Source organism: Sciurus vulgaris, assembly GCF_902686455.1.
Source record: "Sciurus vulgaris genome assembly, chromosome: 12".
Lineage (NCBI taxonomy): Eukaryota > Metazoa > Chordata > Mammalia > Rodentia > Sciuridae > Sciurus > Sciurus vulgaris.
The window spans coordinates 102,885,817-102,905,919 of NC_136473.1; the positions used below are offsets into that span (position 1 = coordinate 102,885,817).

The 20,103-nt window shown below is 49.3% G+C and overlaps 1 protein-coding gene across 2 annotated transcripts; it reads right to left on the reverse strand.

Annotated features, from left to right (window-relative positions):
- Positions 1 to 8,075: 8,075 nt before the first annotated feature.
- On the reverse strand, positions 8,076 to 19,910 carry TEX35 (testis expressed 35). 2 transcript variants are annotated; one of them, XM_079106067.1, is made up of 8 exons: positions 19,766 to 19,910; positions 19,213 to 19,281; positions 14,866 to 14,922; positions 14,017 to 14,076; positions 9,946 to 10,010; positions 9,553 to 9,745; positions 9,249 to 9,292; positions 8,076 to 8,962 (listed from the first exon to the last, which is right to left on the reverse strand). In XM_079106067.1, the coding sequence occupies exons 1-8, from the start codon at positions 19,850 to 19,852 to the stop codon at positions 8,899 to 8,901; spliced, it is 639 nt and encodes a 212-aa protein (XP_078962193.1). In that variant the 5' UTR covers positions 19,853 to 19,910; the 3' UTR covers positions 8,076 to 8,898. The 2 variants fall into 2 exon arrangements, with proteins under 2 accessions (XP_078962193.1, XP_078962192.1); XM_079106066.1 differs by lacking the exon at positions 8,076 to 8,962 and having other exon boundaries at positions 9,048 to 9,745.
- Positions 19,911 to 20,103: the final 193 nt, after the last annotated feature.

Consider the following 20,103-nt stretch of genomic DNA (forward strand, 5'->3'; position numbering starts at 1 on the left):
ACAGAGAATTCATGCAATGAAATAATGCAGGTACGTGTGGGAGCAGAGCCTGCGGTGTCTGGCGCGTGCTGAGTTTATCGACGTCCCTCTCTGTAAGTGCTTATTGATCCCCTGCCGTGCCTGGCACTGTCGAGCGAGAGAGCGGCGACGAAGCATCTCTGCTCGGGAGCCTACCTTCTAGAGAGGACGGACAACAAACAGGTGAACCAGGCGGTGTGTGCGTGGAGTCCGTGAGCAGCACGCTGAGGGAAAACTAAGCGGAGCCAGGAAGACGAGCGGTGCTGGAGTGGGGTGTTGTCACGTGCACAGAATGGGGCAGGTGTCCCTGGGAAGCCAGGGAGCTGGAGTGAGGGAGGGGACAGCTGAGGATGACAGAGGAGATGGAAGGCAGCGTCTGTAAGTGGGCAGGCCGGAGGCGAGATTTGAGGAACAGTGAGGACACTAGCGTGGCTGGAGCCCTGAAAGTGAGGGGGATGGACGTGGGGCCAGGGGGTGGCGAGGCCACAGGGCTGGCAGCCCTGGTTTTGAATTCTGCTCTGGGAGGAATGGGAATCCACCTAAGAGTGACAGGACCTAACTGATGTGGTAAAAGGACAACTGGAGCTGGTTGGACTATAAGAGACTCCCACACACTCCAAGGCCACCACGGCAGCTCAGGGGGGCGGGTGAAGAGGCGGAAGGGTATTGAAGGAGCGTCGGCCAGCCTGCTGACGCAGAATGACTGCACTTCCTGTTGTCCCTCAGATTTACTCAGAGGGCTTATTCATCCCCTCCCCCCATGAACACGGCTGACCCTGTTGCTGGGTCACTCTCAGGTAATAAAAGGGTCTAAGGTGGCTTCCATGAGAAAAGACTGCAGGAGATGTCAATGACTTCATCCCCATTCCTAAAGATTCTTCCTGTCTAACTTTCTTTTCCTTTAAGAAAAAAAAAAAAGGTGGCCTGGGCTTGTGGCTCAGTGGTAGAGCACTTGACCCTCACGGGTGAGGCACTGGGTTTGATCCTTAGCACCACAGAAAAATAAACAAACAAAATAAAGGCAGCGTGTCCATCTACAACAAAAACATTTTTTTTAAGGTTATTGTGTTTTATTATACAAACTCTACATGTTTGCTGTAGAAACATTAGAAATTATAAGTGGCAAGAATGACCTAAAAATCCATCATAATTGTACTCCCCAGAAAAAAAAAATCACTGCTGAGATTCTTGAGATATCCTCCATCTCTCCAGTTCACTCATTCCTCTGTCTGCACACACAGATGGGCACGTTTCTGCCAAAAATAGGACTACATCCTACTATTTTCATAATTCGATGATTTTCATTTAACATTATACCATTAACATCTCTTGATGTCACTAACTTTATTATATATATTTATATGTATATATATTAACAGTAGAGCATTCTGGTTTATGAGCATGCCATAATTGAATTAACTGATACCCACTTACATGATTTCCAATTTTTAAATATAAATGACTCTTCTAATTAAATCTTGCCACATATCCAGAATATTTTCATGTCTTTTAAGGCAACTGATATGGCCAAATTGCCTCTCCGAAAGTTTGTACTGAGTATATTCATCCCAGAGTTGCCGATCTCTACCCAAACTCATCTCTCATAACAAAACCCTTTTTGGTCACTACTTTTAAAAGTTGATACCAGCCGACGGAGACCACCTCACTTCCTTTTCCTTGCCTGGTTGCTCTAGCTAGGTCTTCAGGGCTGTGTGGAATAGGAGTGTTGAGAGCGGGCCTCCTTTGCTTGGTCCTGGTCTTAGAGGAAAGGCTTTAGCCCCGGCTGAGTCAGGTACAGCCTCTATTATGTCAAGGTACACGCTTCCTGTACCTACTTTGTTGAGTGTTTTTATTGAAGGTGAAAGGATGCTGAGCTTTGTCACACGCCTGTCCCCCATCCATCCGTGGAGATGGTCTGGTCTTTGTCTTTTGTTATGTTAATATGGCGAATCACACTTATTGATTACTTCTGTTGAACATTCCTTGCCTCCCCAGGATGAGTTCATCTGATGGCGGCTCATACCTGTCAGCGTCTCCAGGGCTGGAGGACAACCCATCCACCACTGGCTTGTGCGCCACCGCTGACAGTGTCAGCTTCCAGGTGCACTTGTGCCACGTGTTCTACGCAGTTCTTATGTCATTCGATTCCCTACCGACTGCTGAGGGGTGATTTTAGCTCATGCCCACTGCAGCGTCTTGGTTTCCTTTTTTTCTGTTAGCTGCATGAAGAAGAGGGCAAGTACGGAGCGCTTCTGGAACGTGAATTTAACAGCAGAGACGCCATCAAATGTGACGCAGCAAATGGCAGCAAGCTGACCTGAGACACAGCCGCTGGGGTGATGTTGACCCCAAGGGGACTTCAGAAGAGTCATGTGAGGACTTGCTGTGCTTTGATTCTAATCTTCCGTGGAGGTGCACAGATGCTTTTTCCAGTCTGAAGAATGAATTTTAAATCTGCTGTAAAAAAAATCCCATAAATTTGGCTTATTAGAATTTTAATAATAAATTTGATTTATTAGAATCTTGCTGAGGATTTTTGCATCTATGTTCATGAGGAATACGAAACTGTAATTTTCTTCTCTTGCGGTCTCTGGCTTTGGTATTTGGGGCAATGCTGGCCTTATAAAATGAGTTTGGGGGGCTGGGGAGATAGCTCAGCTGGTAGAGTGCTTGCCTCTCAAGCACAAGGCCCTGAGTTCAACCCCCAGTACCGCAAAAAAAAAAAAAAAAAAAGAGTTTGGAAGTATTCCCTCCTTTTCAATCTGTTTTGAAGAGTTTGAGAAGTGTTGGTGTTAGTTTTCTTTAAATGCTTGCTGGAATTCAGCCATGAAGACATCAGGAAAAGAATATTAAAGTATCAAATGGGCAGAACCTCCCGCCATTAAGAACTTTCTTTCCATGGTTGCCCTGCAGGGGTCATGCTGCGCCACCCGGCCACCCAGCCCTCTGCAGTGGGAGGAGTCCGACTGTTTCTCACTCCCCGCCTCCCCAGGGGCCGGATGATGAAACCAGGGGTTCTTCACCACTGAGCTACATCCCTGGCCCTTTTGTTATTTATTTATTTTTCAAATTCTACTTTGAGGCAGGGTCTCACTAAATTATCCCATTTGACCTCAAACTTGCCTCCTCCCGCCTCAACCTCCTAAGCAGCTGGGATTACAGGTGTGCACCACAGCTCTCCGCTTGTATTTTGCTTTAAATATAGAGAGAAATATCACAAAGTCACCTTGAGCCCAGGTACAGGGGGAGAATCACCTTTAAAATGCTGAAGGACGCTGTTGAGGGCTCCAGGGACCCCTGGGGCCAGCACCTCTTAGGAGGGCGACCCATGGAAATGGTGTATAAAGCCACCTGCTGAGCCCAGAGGGATGGGTCTAGGCCCCAGTCTGTGGTGGCGGTAGCCCGAGCCCACCCCCACTCACCTTCCGGGGCTCACTGTGGCCTGTGACCCAGGGGAGGGATGCTGCCCGTGGGCATTGTGCCAGGGTCCAGGTGCTGCAGCCTCCTCCCAGGACCCCCAAATGACTCACCTTCGTGTTTCTCTGGTGACACACCAGCCAGGGCCGGGGCTGCAGCACCTGTTTTCCGTGGGTGGGTTGTGAGCAAGTGCACCTCAGTCTGTGGTCATTGGCCACTAGGGTGACAGGTGTGAGATGCTGAGTTCCAGGGGACTCTTCCCTACCCTCTAGAACAGTCGGTCCCAATCTCCATACATGCTTACATTTCCCTATTGTTTGATCTCTTATTATACACATCCTTCCTCCTTTCAAAACAGCTAGAGGCCATTTGTTTATTTTTAAATTAAATAAATCAAAATTCACTTTGTTGCAGGCCTGGCAGTGACTGGAGTCAGCTAATGTGTCGGGAAATGGGACAGAGCTGAAGGCCTTAACTCAAGGCACCGCAATCTGACCTCCCGCCATTGTTACAACAGCTTAGTGTTAACCTGAATCCCCACTCCAGGTTCTGGAGGCCAGCTGAGTCTGCCCACACCCCAATCCAAACTCCCAGGGGAAGAAATCCGACTGGGCACATTGGGCTAGAATCCACCTGGGTCCAGTCGACTGGGTCCCAGGAGCGTCCACTGGGGCAGGGTCATGTACCTCCAAGAAGTGGGGCCTGGCAGGAAAAGACGCCCTCACCCCTCAAGGGCCTGAGCACGCAGCAGACAGCACCTTGAGAGAAGAGGCAAGGTCAAGAATCATTCTGCTCCAAATGAAGTCACACTGAGACCTACAGAAAAAGCTGACCCAGGTAGGGTGTCAGCGGGAAAGACCGGCTGTGGCTGCCTGCAGGTCCCTCCTCAAGGGCAGATGTGACAGCTGTTTGTCAGTCAGGTAAACCTGGCCCCTGGGCTCGCACCTCTGTCTGTCGCCCCTGAGCCGAGTGTCATGGGGCCATGCAGGGGGAGCAGAGGCCACCGCAACCCTCAGAACCTCAGGAGGCTGCATTTGCAGAAGCACCACCTCGGCCGCTCTCATGACCATATCCCTGACGACCTTTTCTAGTCCTTAACACTGGCATCTGCTCACTTTGGGAGCAGTCTCACCCCATCAGACAGCCTGAGCACAGGACGAGGTGTGTGTGTGTGTGTGTGTGTGTGTGTGTGTGTGTGTGTGTGTGTGTTTCCAGACAGGAACTGGGACAAAAGAGTCCTGGAGAGTCTGGAGAGTTTTCTCAAGGCCTCTCCAAGGCCTGCCCAGTGGGACCTGCACAGGAGACCCCTGCTGACCACCTGGGACCCTTCGGGTAGATCCACAGGTTAAGGAGAATGAGTGTTATCCCATAAGTCACGGACACTGGAGAAGAGTTTTGAGCAGGGGCCAGTGGAGAGGAAAGTAGTAGTGAGGGAGGAAACTGCCGGAAGGCGTGTGCCCCTGGATTCGGGCTGGGAGTTGAACTGCTGGATTGAGAGGAATGGGTTGGCAACCTGCAGGCAGTCCAGGTTCCGGAGGCCCAGAGCTTGGCTTAAGGAGGGAGGACTTGGGAATAGACATTCGAAATGTGATGAAGATCCCACGGGACTTGGCAGCTCATTTACTATGGGAAGGAGAGAGAAAATGTTGAGCTTGAATGGTTAAGTGTATCAATGTCAGAGAGAGGGAATGTTTTCCATATCCACAGACCAACATATCCACCAAGAGGCAGAAGGAGAAGGTGATCAATGAATTCTACATGGTCTCTGTCCTTGCGAAAGGCACATCCTCTTCTCTCATCTTTAGCCATTCCAGGAAAGACCCCAAGAGCCAACATAGAGATATCATGGAGGAGGTGAGAGAAGAATAAAGAGAAAAGAAAATTCCATTGCCAGTCTGTAACAGTACTTTACCCATATTCTCAAAAATCCTCAGAATAACCCCAAGAGCTCTGAGAGACGTGTGCGGGGCCTGGCCACTCAGGGCAGGTGCTCTGAGCGTGATAACACTTCAGGTCTCCTCCTGTGCGTCTTGTCCAGGGTAGACAGATGGGCTGAAGAAAGCCCTGGTAGGGACTGAGGGCCAGCCTCAGGCTAGGGATCCACCTCTGCTCCGGCTGTCAGGAAATCGAGCAAGGACAAGGACCCCCTGTCGGGACATCAGGCAGAGAAGAGATGTAGGGGCACTGGTGGGAGTTTATTTTTGGCTGAGTTGAGTTTGACAGGATAGTGGGGTCCTGGAGAGACAGGTAGATCTCAGCTAGGGTGAGAGTTCAGGGCTTGAGTCCAAGGTTGGGGGTCACCCATCAGAGACTGTGACTTGAGATCACTGTTCAAGTTCATTCTTCTTAGAGCAAAGTTGACATTGGTTCGTCTCAAACAAATTTACATTCTCATCTCATGCAGCTCATCTGGTAGGAATAATAAGCTGGCAGAGAAATGCTAATGAGAAAAGGGACTGGAGAGGCATTTTATAATTAATCAAGTTATGATATGGACACCCAATTAAGGTGGGGGGAGGTATTTTTCTTGAACATGAAGGACAGGACCAGGGGTTGGGTTTTAGGGTCACATGGGCTTTCTCTTTTGTTCCAGTCCATTTTTCTTTACCCCATGAATTAATTAATCTAGACTCTGAACCAGAACCAATTTGATATCTTTCAGGAGGGCCTGTATTAATTTGGATTTGATCTTTGACCCTGGAGGGGGAGGCTGATCTCGTGCTGGAGGTTCACTCAGTGAGCTAACACTGTGTTGGCCTGGGGTTGGGCGTTGAACAAGTCAGACTTGATCTCTGCCCTCAGTCTCCAAGAAGGAAGAGAAGTCAGTCTCTGGAAAAGAGTAAATGGATGTGGAGATGAAGATGTAGGCAGATGCTATGGTCTCACTGATTTTGTCTCCAGAATGCCTGTGTTGAGACCTGGCCCCTAAGGGAATGCCAGTAGGATCCTGCGGCCTTTGGGAGGTGATTAGATCTCAAGGGCAGTGCCCTCATGAGTTGGGTCACTGCCCTTGTGAAAGAGACCTGAGGGCTCCCTTGTCCCTTCCAGCACATGAGGACACCATCTATGAACCAGGAAGTGGCCCTCACCAGATGCTGAATCTGTGGGTGCTGTGATCTTAGTCTTTTCAGCAGGCAGAAATGTGAGGAATAGAGTTCTGCTTAGAGAATTCTGCAGAGCAGCCCAAACTGATGAAGATGGCGGAGGAGTAACAACCAAGAAACATACAAAAGGAGCTAAGCAAGAAGGTCAAAAGCAGGAGCCACATCAGAAGAATGAGAATGAGAGAAGGGTCAACAGAACGGCAGTCAGGAGGTGACTCGCCTCCTCTGGGAGCAGCTTCAGGAGAAGAGCAGGGCGGAAGCCAGGTGCTCAGGACAGGTGCACAGGGATGGTGAGGCAGAGTCAGCCTTTCGTAAGCTCCCCAGTGAAGGGGCAGCAAAGAAACCTGCAGGTGCTGGGAATCAGGAAAGAGGTTTAAAGGGCAGGGCAGACGCACAGAGCGCGACTGGGAAAATCGCTTTCACTTGATTATGCTTTAAAATATTCTGACCCACTGATAGGAAAATAGAGAACTAACTTATGGTATATTCATGAAACAGACCAAATAGTGAACTGTCATTATATACACAATAAAACACATTTCAGAGACATAATTTTGAGCTAATGTATACATAACGTATGATCCCAATTATGTCAATTCAAAGACAGACAAAATAATACATAAGGCTAGAGATTAGAATAGTGCTAACCTGGTTGGGGAGTGGGCACAGAAGGGGAAGAGGTCTCAGAAACACTCTAGAACAAGTTTAGTGATGTATCCATACATAAAAATTCACCAGGTTGTACGTGTGTATGTGTAACCATGTACCTTATGTCTTGATTTTTAAAGTCTTTTAAGTGAAAAAATGGACAGAAGATCTGAATATGTATTATCTGTTACTGTGCAATAAACTACCTCAAAACTTAGCATCTTAAAACAGTAAGAATTTACTGTTTCATGGTTTCTACTGGAATCTGGGAAATGTTTGCCTGAGTGGTTCTGGCTCAGGGTCTTCTCATGAGGTTTCGGTGAAGATGTCAGCGGGAGGGAGGGCTCTCGAGGCTTGACTGGGGCGGGAACGTCCACCTCTACCACAGCACACTCAAATGGCTCTTGGCAGGAGGGTCAGTTGCTTGCTGTGTGAGCGTCTCCATAGGACTGCTTGGGTTTCCTCACAACATGGCAGCTGGTTTCATCCAGAATGAGTGGCCAGGAGAGAGCAAGATGGAGCCCACTCTGTCTTATGACCTAATCTCAGAAGTAACCCATATCACTTCCACTGAGTTCTATTCATTAGTTACTATAACTACCCACACTTAGGGGAGAGAAACTAGATTCCCCTTGAAGGAAAGAGTATCAAAAGCACATCAGGGGGGCTGGGGAGATAGCTCAGTTGGTAGAGTGCTTGCCTTGCAAGCACAAGGCCCTGGGTTCGATCCCCAGCACCACAAAAAAAAAAAAAAAAAAAAAAAAAAAAAGCACATCAGGGTCTGTGGGCTTATTTGAAAACCACCACCCTACAGATAAGGCCCCATTCCCAATGTCTGCAGGTCTGGAAAGAGACCAGGATCTGGGAAGACCCCTGTAATAGGCACAATATCATCCCACAAAGATACCTGCGTTCTAATTCCCTGAAATAGTAAATATGTCATGTTATATGGCAAAGAGGTCTTTAGGTTGCAAATCAGGTAACCTTAAAATAAGGAGAACATTCTGGATTATCTGGGGGGATTCAGTGTCATCACAAAGGTCCTTAAAAATGGAAGCAAGAGGTAGAAGTGTCAGCGTGGGGCAGCATGAGAAAGACCCAACCAGTCATTGCTGGCTTTAGGGCTGGGAGGAGGCCCTGAGCCAAGGAATGTAGGCACCTGTTCAGACTGAGAAAGGTGAGGAAACGGATTCTGGTTGCCTCTAGGAGCAGAGCCCAGCGATACCCATTTCTTGTTGTCAATTTCTAGTGATCTGTTTGTTACAGGGCATTGGGGCTCTCTCCTGAGGTCACACAGACCAACTCCTGATATCTTCAGGGACTTCCCAGTGCTTTACCTGGGACCTTTGTAGAACCAAGTGGAATGAAGGGAGACAGTGCCTCTGGGGAGTAGAGGGAGAAAACCCTGGGATAACTCAGACCTCACAGAACCCATCAGGAAGCAGAAAGAGGGGCTGGGGTCTGAAATAGGCTGATTTGGAACAACAGCAACAAAACCAACACTGCACACTGATATTCAAGACGGTGACACCTCTTTGGGCTTTAAATGAAGAGTTTTTTAATCTCCTGGTGGAGGCCTGGGCAGGCGTGCTGGTTTAAGAGGGCAACAAGCCCTTGCTGCACAGCTCAAGGATGAGGAGAGGATGATCCGGGGCTGCTGGCTAGGTGGGAAGCACGTACTCCATCTCATCGCGGTTGAGGTAAAGATAAATTAGAAAGCAGCTCCAGATGCCAAGGATGAAAAGGGTTCCCAGGCCTGGCATGGAAGTTTCCCGCTGGTTGGAAAAAAAGGCGGGACCCTGAGGCGAGGTCAGGCCTGCCGCTGGGGGGCGCCCTCCCACCATGGAGCCGCTGGGCAGCAGCCTTAGGCGTGGCCACCCACGTCCTCCTTCCTGGTGCCACGTCCTCTGCAACTGAGTGGTTGTGCGGGGTGGCAGAGTCCCTCACAGTCCCTGCTCCCTGCACAACCGTGGGGTGGGGTTTGAGGCAGAGGCAGCCGGAGCAGCTCCCTCCGGAGAGCAAGTCACCCCGAGAAGGCCCTCCTCGCCTGGATCTACCTACCCCTGATTGTAGTTGGTCTTTAGGGCACACAACAAACATTTCTCCTGCGGAGGACAGAAACGGCACAAGAAAGGTCATTTTTCCCTGGTCCAAGATGGCCAGCCTGCTGGGCACCTCATCGGGCCTTGCTATAGGAAAGGACAGAATAATGCAGTGGAACTCGGGAGCAGGTTCGTCCAGGGTCAAGTCCTACAGGGTCCTGGCTTAGGAAGCGCCACAGGCCTAGAAGGCAGGGAGGCGTCCAAGGGCAGGGGAGGTGGCGCCCACCCGGGTCGCGGGAGAGGCGCGGGCAGCCTCCACTTACGCAGCAGCTCCTACACTGAGGAAGGGAATCCGGCAGCTCCTTTTTGGGTTTGGGTGACACCACCGTGTTCTTGTGAAGAGACAAGGCCGCTCCGCCAGCTCCGTCCATCTTCCTGAGCCTGAGCCGAGGGTCCGCGTCCGCCTTTCCCATCAGCCCGAGTTCCTCCGGCTCCATCCATCCTCTTCGAAAGGGACTGGGGAGGGGCCAGGGAGGGGCGGAGAGTTGGGGACGCGCCGTCCACCAGCGCACGGGCGGCCCGGGGGCCTTGACTCCGAGCCCTGGGCGGCAGGAGCCAAGACATCCCCTGGAGGAGTCCTGAGGCCTCTGAACCCCCAGCCGTTGGGCACAGCCAAGGGAGGAGATGGGATGAGGAGAGGCGGGGGTTACACTTACAGCTTGTTGTTCTTCTGTATATTTATTAAAACCTCCATCTTCTCATCCATATCCTTCTGCATTTCCTTCAAGAGAGAAGTCAGGTCTAGAACCCTCACTCTGAAGAGCGTTGAGGCCCTTCCTCCCTCCTCAAGAATCCTCGCTAGATTTGGCCGAGTGGCTGGTGGGGTGTCCACGACACCTGCTGCGCCCTCACTCCATGATGGGAACCAAGCACAGGCAGAGGTTAGGGGCCTGAGCAAAGCCTCCAGGCAACTGGGGTATAAAGTCTAAGGTATAAAGCCGCAGCTGGTTTGGGTTGGTGCCTAGAAAGTGATGAACGCAAGGGATCAAATCTTGTGACACTGAAGACATCTGACTCCGATGTTTTGACCCCTGCCTGTGTTTTTGTGTCGGCTCCATCTTTGTACCCAATTCTGGCAGACATGGCCAACCCCAAATAAAACTGATGGCAGCTGAAGAGCTGCAGCACTCATTAGTCACTAAGGAAGGAAAGAATTGAACAGATTTCTTGGCAGAATTTAGACCTGCAAAACTCGACCTGCACAAATTGGACAGAAATAGTGGACTTACAGAAATTAGAAGGCGGCAGAAACTATGATTGATGGTTTTTGTTATGGACAAAACACACTTGAATTGACTGTCATAAAATATAAATGAAAATAATTTACTCCAATGAAAGTAATTTGAGTGAAAAAGGAAGATCTGGAAACAGTTTATCCTGATGTAGCAAAATTGGTCAAGAAATTACACTGGGGGAAGATGATTTCAGAAAATGCCTCTTGACATATTCGAATCAAATATTATGTATCCTTGAAGACAAGACTACCCCCTCAGGTTCAAAATGTCAAAGTCAAAACTTCCCATATTCTTACCAGCCTGTCACTCTGAAGTCATCACATTCCAAATGGGTCTCCTTTGCCCTTTGAAATTAGCTCTATTTCTTAACTATCCTTGTCATTGCTAACACTTCCTTATCCAGATTAAAACTTCAGTGTCACCATGGACACTTGCCTTATAAGACTTTATTTTTTTCTTTTTAAATATTTTTTAGATGTTGATAGACCTTTATTTTATTCACTTATTTATACACGGTGCTGAGAATCGAACCCAGTGCCTCACACATGCGAGGCGAGCGCTCTACCACTGAGCCACAACCCCAGTCCAAGACTTCATTTTTATTTTGAATCTGTCACTGTGAATTGTTGTTTCTTTTCTTTTCTTTTAATATTTCTTTAGTTGTCAATGGACCTTGATTTTACTGATTTATATGCGGTGCTGAGAATCAAACCCAGGACCTCACAGTGCTAGGCACTGGGCCACAGCCCAGCCCAACTGTTGTTTCTTTGAATGCATCTCTGGGATTTACCCTTTTCAATCTCTTCCTGAAATGAAAGGTGGTCATCTCTCTTCACCTTGAGGCAGAGGCAGCTCCCTGCCTGTGTCCTTGCTGCCAGATAGTAGCACCTGCTCCCACCTGCCCAGGCCACCTTGCCAGCAGCTGTTCTGTGATTCAGGATCTCAGAGGCCTCTCTGCGCACAGAACTGAGACCCAGCTTGTCCGCTGCCTTGTGCCATGCTGTTCTGTTCCCACGTTTCCCCAGCTGATCCCACTGCATGGCTGAGCTCCCCACTGACCACAAAACAGAATGTCCCTGCTGCTTCCTGCCGTGCTCAAGCTGTCCCCTGCCTGAAATAGCCTCCTTTGTGCCTTTCCACACTCAGCCCCACTCACTGACAAAATGCTTACGGTGTTTGCATTTTAATACAGAAATAATGTACACCCTTTGGAGAAAATGTGGGTGATACAAAGTAGTATTAAGAATTAATCTTCTCACCCCCAAATAACTGCTATTAGTCCTTTGAGTTTATTGATTTCCAGTATGGGGATTGAACCCAGAGTGCTCTTACCATTGAGCTGCATTCTGTCCTTTCTTAAAATTTTGAGACGGGGTCTTTTTAAATTGCAAAGGCTGCCCTCAGACTGAGATCGTCCTGCCTCAGGCTCCAGAGTCCCTAGGATTACAGGTGTGTCCACTGCACCTGGTTCCAGCCCTTTTTCCTATGTATTTACTTAACTTTTTTTCCCTATTTGGGAGCAGGCTGTATATATTACTTTTATCTTGCCTTTGTAGTTCTCATAATAAGCATTTTTTTTAACCATTGTCCTTTATTAAGTTCTTTATTAATAGTTCTTATTTTTATTATGTGAATATACCATAATCTATTCGGCTATTCTTCAGTTGTTAAAAATTGTGGTTCCCAAAATTTTGTTATTATCAATAATCCTGCATTTATCATATATATATTTAGGCCAAAATTTCTGATTATTCTCACGGGTTAAATTTGAGAAGCAGAATTAAGTTGAAAAGTATTTTGACGCCTGCTCTGTAGTAACATTCCAGTTCTGTACAAATTTGCGGGCTGAGAGCATTCCTATCTGATTCTATCCATGTCATCATTAATAAGGTTGCTTATTTGAGTGTAATTGCCCGTTGTTTTGCTCGCATGCCTTTCCGGTTCCGGGCATAAGGCTTTCTGACAGGCCACTGCTGTTGGTTGTCCACGGTCTTCTGTGGATATCTGCCCACACCCTTGACCATTCTCCTATTTGGTTCTCGTTGATTTCTGTGAGTTCTGTGAGTTACAGATAACTTTTGTCTGTACTTACATTTGTGGAAAACGATTTCCTCAAACTGTTCTTTCTTTTAAATTCTTTATATGGTACTTTTCTGTCATAATTCTCTTAAGAAAAACTTCTATAGGATTAAGTATGTCAAGAATTTGTGATTCTTTCCATTGTATTTATATTTAGATCATCTGGGTAAATATGACTTTTGGAGCTGGGGCTGTAGCTCACTGGCAGAGCGCTTGCCTAGCATGTGTGAGGCATTGGGTTCAATCCTCAGCACCACCTGCAAAAATAAACAAGACCCATCTAGAACTATTAAAAATATGACTTATAGTTTCCTCTTATTGGCTTTTATTTATAGACTATTTCAGTTTACAGTGCTAAATTAAGTTTTCTTCTTATACAGTCAAACGATATTATAAACAATCCTTTTCACAATCCTTTTCTTCTGACAATTAAAAATCACCTTTATCGTATTTTAAATTTAACAGAACCATGAGTTCTCAGCCTTGAGTGAACACTGGAATCACCTGCAAATTTAAAAAGCTGCCTGGTGTTTGTGCTTCATCCCCGAAGGTTCTGGCTTGATTGTTATGGGGCACAGCTGGGTGTCAAGAGGGGCGACAGTCCGCAAGGTTGACCCTGATGCTGAAGTGCCTGGAGCGGGGTTCTCAGCCAAGAGCAAGCCCCAGAATCACGCATGGGGTCCGAAGCACCTCTGCTTCACCCTGGAGATTTTTATTCGGTGTGTGTGGGCTAGAGCTTGGGCACATGGATTTTAAAAAAATCCTCAGAAAGGTTTCTTAGCCACCCCTGGCAGAGAGGCCATTGCCAGTGTTACCCATTCCAATGCCTTCATTTGTCTGGTTATCCTTGGGCTGCACCACCCTGATTTCGTTCAAACTCTGGAAAAAATTGGAGCTCTTTGCTTTTGCCTATTTACCCTTCTACATCAGTGGTTCTCAAGCTTTCACCTGGGGAACTTGGCCAAAACACAAGGGCCTATGCTCCCTCTGATCATGGGCCTTGGATTGTGCTCTGGTATGTTCTGGGTGATTCTGAAGCATGGTTTGTGAACCATGTTCTGGAATCCAGATTATCCTCCCAGAGGTTTTGTTTTGTCAAAAAAAGGAAAAAAAAAAAAAAAAAATCTAACTGGGGCTTTCAACTAGATTTACATTAAGTTTCCAACGTAGTCTTCAAGACTCAACCAAGCTCACTTTCTCCATAAGGATTTCTCTCATTGCTCCAGCCCAACTTCATTATCACATCTCTAAATCCATAATTAACTCACAGCCAGCAACTTAGCTTGTAATTCTTTCTTACCATGGAGTTTGGGTGTCCTGCCAGTGTGTAAATGCTCGGAGGGCAGGGTCGGGCATCTTTTCCATAGTTTCCAGTGTGGTACTGGCCCATGGAAGGCACTCAGTAATTCTTACCTTCATAATTTCCACGAATTCATGAAGTTTATCAAAATCTTTGTCCATTACATCTTTTATCTAGTGAGGAAGAAAAGCACGATTGGACAAAGCCCAGAGAATACTATTGAAGTCGGTTGGGTCTTTGGGGCAGTTTAAGCGAAAGGTAGCAGCTGCACCTTGGGAATGGACTAACAATGTCCTACTAAAGCCACTATCTTCCCAAGGAGTCCATGAAGGGGCTAGGGTTCAACTGCCATCAAGTCATCCCACTGTCAGTCATGGTGTGGCCACTGCAAGTCTTATATGTGGAGTCCAGGTCACCACTTCAGGCCTTTCTTGCTTGATTATTCCCTAAATAGCTATCAGTGGTTGTATCACAGAAACAGAGTTCTTCCCAGGAAAGGGGAATAAGGAGATGCAACTGGTCTCTGGCTGCCCCCCAATTCCATGTCAGCCCCTTCACTCAGCATTATCACTGAGGTTACATCATCCCAACTGTTAATATCTTAGGGAGTCCTCAGTCGCTAGAAGACTGGGTCTGGGCATCAACAAGTTAGAAATGAGTGTCCTAAGCTACCCAACACCAGCTCTCTGGGGCATCAGGGCAGAGTCAGCTGATGGCTTTTTTCATGCACTTCCGGATTCCCTTCACTATTCAAAGTTAAGAATCGCATTTTTCTCAAAGCTATGCTTTTCCTCCATATGATGTAAAGCTTTATCCCATTACCTGTTCTTTTTAAAAATAATTTTTTAGTTGCCAACGGACCTCTACTTTTCATTTCTATGTGGTGCTGAGAATCGAACCCAGTGCCTCACACATGCTAGGCAAGCGCTCTACCACTGAGCCACGACCCCAGCTCCAGTTACCTGTTTTATCTCTTCCATTTTTTCCTTGAGCTCTTCCCTCACCTCCCTGAGTTCACTCTGAGAAAATAAAATGGGGGAGAGAGAGAGAGTAAAGAGATATCCTGCGTGGAAGAGAAACTGCCCAGGAGGAAAGGGCAGATCCTGGGGTGTGGATGAAAGAGGAACAGGAGATAAATCCAGAAGGAGGAAAAAGAGGTGCGGTCACGACCACAGAGCTGGGGACCCATGGGCCTCCTGCTGGGATGTGCTGAGAGGAACACACCTTCACTTCTTTGGAAATTGTCAGCCTGTGTCCAGAAACATTAGACCAACCCCAATTGAGGGTGATTTAGTGAGATAAAGGATATGTAATCCTGAAAAATGTCAATGTCCTGGAAGACAAAGGTTGAAGGACCAATCTAGATGAAGGGAAAGCGAAGAGACAAGGCAATCAAGGTCGTATAGGGCAGGCCCAAAATGACTGTGGTCAGGCTCCCTTGCTGAGGTCTCTGGAGGGCTATGTTTTCAGTAGGTAGACAAGGTCATGGACACCCTGATTCAGTGTATGTACTCAAGGTCACAAACGTTTACTTGTGAGCCTGTGTGCACTTATGTAACCTGTGCCTTCTTTGGCCTGCATATAAAAAAAGGCCTATAGAAATGGCTGGGGCCAGACGGAACTGGCTGGGGCTGGAGCCGAAAAGCTGGGGCTGGCTAAAGGCCAATGCCTCTGAATACAGCACGTCTGTTCTCCCAACTGCATCTTGCAAGACCACCTGCTGGGATTCTGAATCTTTTCTGGGTCTGAACCTCTGCCTGCGGGATCTTCTGCAGGTGAGAGGTGTGGACAGGGGTGACTTGTGGCCACTGAGCAGCATGTAGCACTCGGGCACCAAGGTCCTGTTAGCATGGCCTCCTGTGGAGAGTTGGCATACTGTGGATGGGTTCCCTGAGGGTATAGGGAAGACTTCTTTCTGATGGCCCTGAGGCGACCATGGGCCCAGTGGGGTGGGCGGTGAACAAGAGTGGCAGAGCCCAGGCGAGGGCCCATGGCGGCAGCAGTGCGGACAGGACTGAGGAGCCACGCAAGTGTCCGCCAGGACCATGTGATAGGTGTCCTTAGATCTGAGGGCAGACACAGTGCAGTTTCATGAGAGACTGCCAAGACAAGCGAGAGGCTGGGAGGTCAGGAAAAGACCTCGGAAGCCAGAGGACTTGCTGGAGGAGGCTCTCTGCACCTTGACCATACCCCCTTGGCCTCCCCCATTGTGCTGGTGGAGTCCAAGGAGGAGTAGCAAGAGAAACACCTGCAGCCCAGCCAGTGGTCATGCCCAAAATGGGACAGCAGCAACTTATATTCCCTGGTGGGCAGCCAGCAGGGCCAGCCTAGGTAACCAAGTTCACCACATTCTGCCTATCCAGTGGAGTTGGTAGACTTGGGAGAATAGTTTGAGGGCACTGTGTTGTCATGTCTATGGGATTTAGGGTTGCTGGGAGCAAACAGGGGCAAGATACTCTGTGATATCTGGTATTGATCCTGCATGACCTTGCGACTCAGATGAGCTAGGAGAGAGCCCAAGTGTGCCAGGAGTCTGCAGAGTCCACAGGAGAGCCAGGAGGTTGGAGGTGCCAAGCCCTATTTCTTATGTAGGTAAACCAGAAACGAGCCCTTACCTGGGAGGTAAGGCACCCAGACTGTCCAGTGGTTGGTACACTGATAACTCCAGCCACGGACAACTGCCTGTGTGGACAGCGGTGGCTGTGGAGCCAGACAGAGACACTGTCTGGTTTGAAACCAGTACAAGACAAAGTAGCCAGTGAGCTGAGCTACATGGTACCCCACAGTGATATGTACTGACAGTTGTGCTGTGTGTCAGGGGCAGGTTCTGTGGGAAGAGCTCTGGGAGCGTGGCCACCCGGGACAAGTGACTACAGGACATGTTACTGCCCATGATCCCCTGCTCAGCACCCTGGCCCCTACTTTGGTTAGCGTAGGCCCCTCATGCCACACTGGCAGCTGGGTTGCCTCAGCACCTCCAGCGTGCAGATGTGGAGACTGTGTGGAAGGCAGCCAAGCAAGGGGGCCTGCCTTCAATGTGGAGTGTCCTGATAGAGGCCTGCCAGGCGTGTGTGGTTTGTGCCCAGGAGGATCCACACCACCATACCTTATAGCCACCAATGGCCAGGTAATGTGTGGACATGTCCCCTTGACAGGATTGGCCCTTAACTGAGGTCAGAGGGGACCGTGTTTGCCTTAACAGCAGTTGATACAACTGTTTGGCCCAGTGGTCAAGTGACTCTGTGTACTACAGTTCGTCTGACGGTGTTCACACCTTGTGCAGCTGGCCCATCATAAAGGAGAGGGACCAAGGCACCCATTCTGCTGGTCAGGATGTGCGGCACGGGCGGCTCAGTTCAGATTCAATGGAAGCGGCACGTTCCACGCCACCCACAGGCTGCAGGCTTGGGGGCGAGACCTCGTGGTCTGCTTAAGCGAGGACTCAGGAGTGCAGCCAAGCACCTCCTATGAAGGGGGTGTCTGTGGGCAGTTACGTGAACTCTGATGAGCGTCCCCAACAGGGGCCAACTCCTGAGGAGGCTTTGCTGCACCATACAGCAGCCCCAGTATAGGTCCTGGTGACAACAAAGGAGGTTGTACTTAAATGCGGGTTTGGAAGCAAGGGCATATTCTTTTGCCTGCTCTGACTGCATTGCAATGGGGGCAAACTGTGGGTTGGACGTGGCCCCAGACAATAAAGACCCCACGTCTTCATAGGTGGCCCTATTGGCCCATGGGGAAAAGTTTGGTGTGTGATCTCCTTGTAACACCATGGGAGACTGGTGAATGTCCCCCTCCCCAGCTGGTTACATGTGACTTGGCCAGCTCCTGCAGATGGGACACGGATTTTAAAGGGTGTCTTTGTTATTTCCTGTCAGCCAGTCATGAGTTCCCCAGTGATGGCACGCAGAGCCTGCTGAGGTTCAGGACCAAGCTGTACGAGTGTGTGTCACCGCTCAGGGAAGCCACCACAGGTGGCCACCGAGCTCCCCTGGGACTCAATGCTGGCGTACATTCTCTGGGATGGACAGGATTGACCTGTACTAGTGCCTGTGACTGCTTTGCCTTTCATTTGTGGGTGAGTTCTGGCCACCACCAGCGTGAACCGGGCACACACCTCCCACAGAGGAGCGAATACCTCTGCATGCTGGATGCTCTGGAGTGCCTGTTGGTTCTGCAGCTGGAAAACCCTGGTGAATCCAGACTACATCCCCGGACCATTGGACATGGCTGGGAAAGACTTCTATTGCCACCTCAGTATGGAATGAAACTGGCAATAGTTTTTAGTAATCCTGGGTGATGGGGCTTATTTTCTGCCTACGTGTTGTTGCAGCTTGTGTTGTTGCTGTGGCCTGTGGGTGCAGGTCTCTACCTCCCTCACTAAGGGACCATCGTGGCAGACTTCAGATGTGTGGACTGTGCAGTGAGGAGTCCTAAAGGGGTGGACTGTAGGGCAGGCCCAAGGTGGCTATGGCTAGGCCCCCTGGCCGAGGCTCCCAGTGAGTTTTTTAGTATGTAGCCGAGGTTATAACACCCGGATTCAGTGTAGTGCTCAAGGTCATGAACATTTGCTTATGGACAAACATGTGCCCATTGCGGAGCCTGTTGGCAGTGGGCCTTCTTTGTCTAGCCTGATTATATTTTAAAAAGGCCTGTGGAAATGGCTGGGGGCTTAATGGAGCGACTGGGGCTAACTGGAACTGGCTGGAGGCAGGAGCTGAAAAACTGAGGGCTGGCTAAGGTCTACTGCCACCTCGGAAGAAAGCATGTCTGCTATCCCAACTGCATCTTGCACCTTCTTCCACCTGCCAGGATCCCGAATCTTTTTCCTGGATCTGAGCCTCCGCTCGACAGGCAGCCTGTTGTCCTGGACTAGATCCTAGGCCAGAAAAAAAGGTGGGTTTTGTTTTTGTTATTAAAAACATTAGTGAAGCCGGGCATAATGGTGCACTCCTGTAATCCCAGCGACTTGGGAGGCTGAGGCAGGAGGATCGAAAGTTGGGGGCCAACCTCAGCCACTTAGTGAGACCCTAAGCAACTTGGTGAGACCCTGTCTCCAAAAAATAAAAATAGAAATAGAAAAAGGCTGGGGCTGGGGCTTAGTGGTAGAACGCCCCTGACTCAGTCCTCAGTACTAAACCAAACCAAACACTAAAAAGCAAACAAAAAACCCAAAAAACCAGGAGGGAACGGAGTTGCGGGGAAGTTGCAGGGAGGGAGGAGCCCACAGGTGGAGCCACCAGAGCTTGACTGACTGCCAGCTCTCCATGGCACTCATCTGTCCTGGCTCCCGGGGCTCACGCACTGACCTTTAGTTCATGCGTTATCCCCGTTTTGTTGAATGGACCTTGGTGTTTAACGCCTTTGCAATCGTATGTCTGTGGAATGAAATAGAAACACAGAGCGTTGGAACTAGGTAGTGGTGGGATTGCAGAGGCAGATGGCCCTGAGTTTCTGTCCCTCCCTAGGGACGGGACAGAAGTGAAGGCTGGAGGTCCCACCTGTGCGGAAGTTTCCCCATCCTCCCCCTCCTCCTCTGAGCTGCTCTTTGGGCCTCACTATTTCTGTCTCTTTAAGAGCCGAGTTTACTGCCCCCAGGGGCCTCCCTGTGTGCTGCTTCCTCTGCCTAGAAGGTGCCTCAGTCTTTGCCTCACCAGCATCTTCTCTTTCAGCTCTTGTTCCAAGAAAGTTCTTTCCCAACCACCCATCTGAAGCAGGCACCCGGTCCTGCCGTGCCTTCTTTGTTCTCGAGTAGCTGGTAATGCTACTGAGTTTCCCCAGTTTATTTATGTATCTCACTGGTGGCCAGTGTGAAGGTCTGGGAGAGCAAAGAGCTCGTCTCCCCCGCTGCACCCCCAGCACCTGGGATGAGTCTTGGCCGCCAGAAACAGCAAATGACCCTTGACTCCAAGTCACTTCCCCGCGAATCTCAGGCCTGGCTGCTGGCATGGCCTCAAGAAAGCTTCTTGCTTTTGTCGTCTCTGGCTTCAATTCCAGGTAAACTGCCTTGTAGTTCTTGCTCTGCGGAGAGAGGAGACTGGAATTCAGTCTGTCAGGCTCAGGGTTGGGGGAAGAGAACGTGGAGCCAAAGGACGGCCACCAACCCTTCCTGTCCAGCTGCGCTTGAGCACAGGCTCACTCCTGACCCTACAGCTCAGCTGCACCCGGATCCCGGTTCCAGCAAGCGCTGCCCCCCCTCT

Excerpts from the sequence above, each read along its gene's own strand:
- TEX35 (XM_079106066.1), bottom strand. The coding sequence starts at position 19,852 with ATGCCAGCAGCCAGGCCTGAGATTCGCGGGGAAGTGACTTGGAGTCAA. Across the intron at positions 19,282-19,765 it reads GCGGCCAAGACTCATCCCAG|ACATACGATTGCAAAGGCGT; the intron begins GTGCTGGGGGTG and ends TTCATTCCACAG. Across the intron at positions 14,077-14,865 it reads AAATGGAAGAGATAAAACAG|ATAAAAGATGTAATGGACAA; the intron begins GTAACTGGAGCT and ends CTTCCTCACTAG.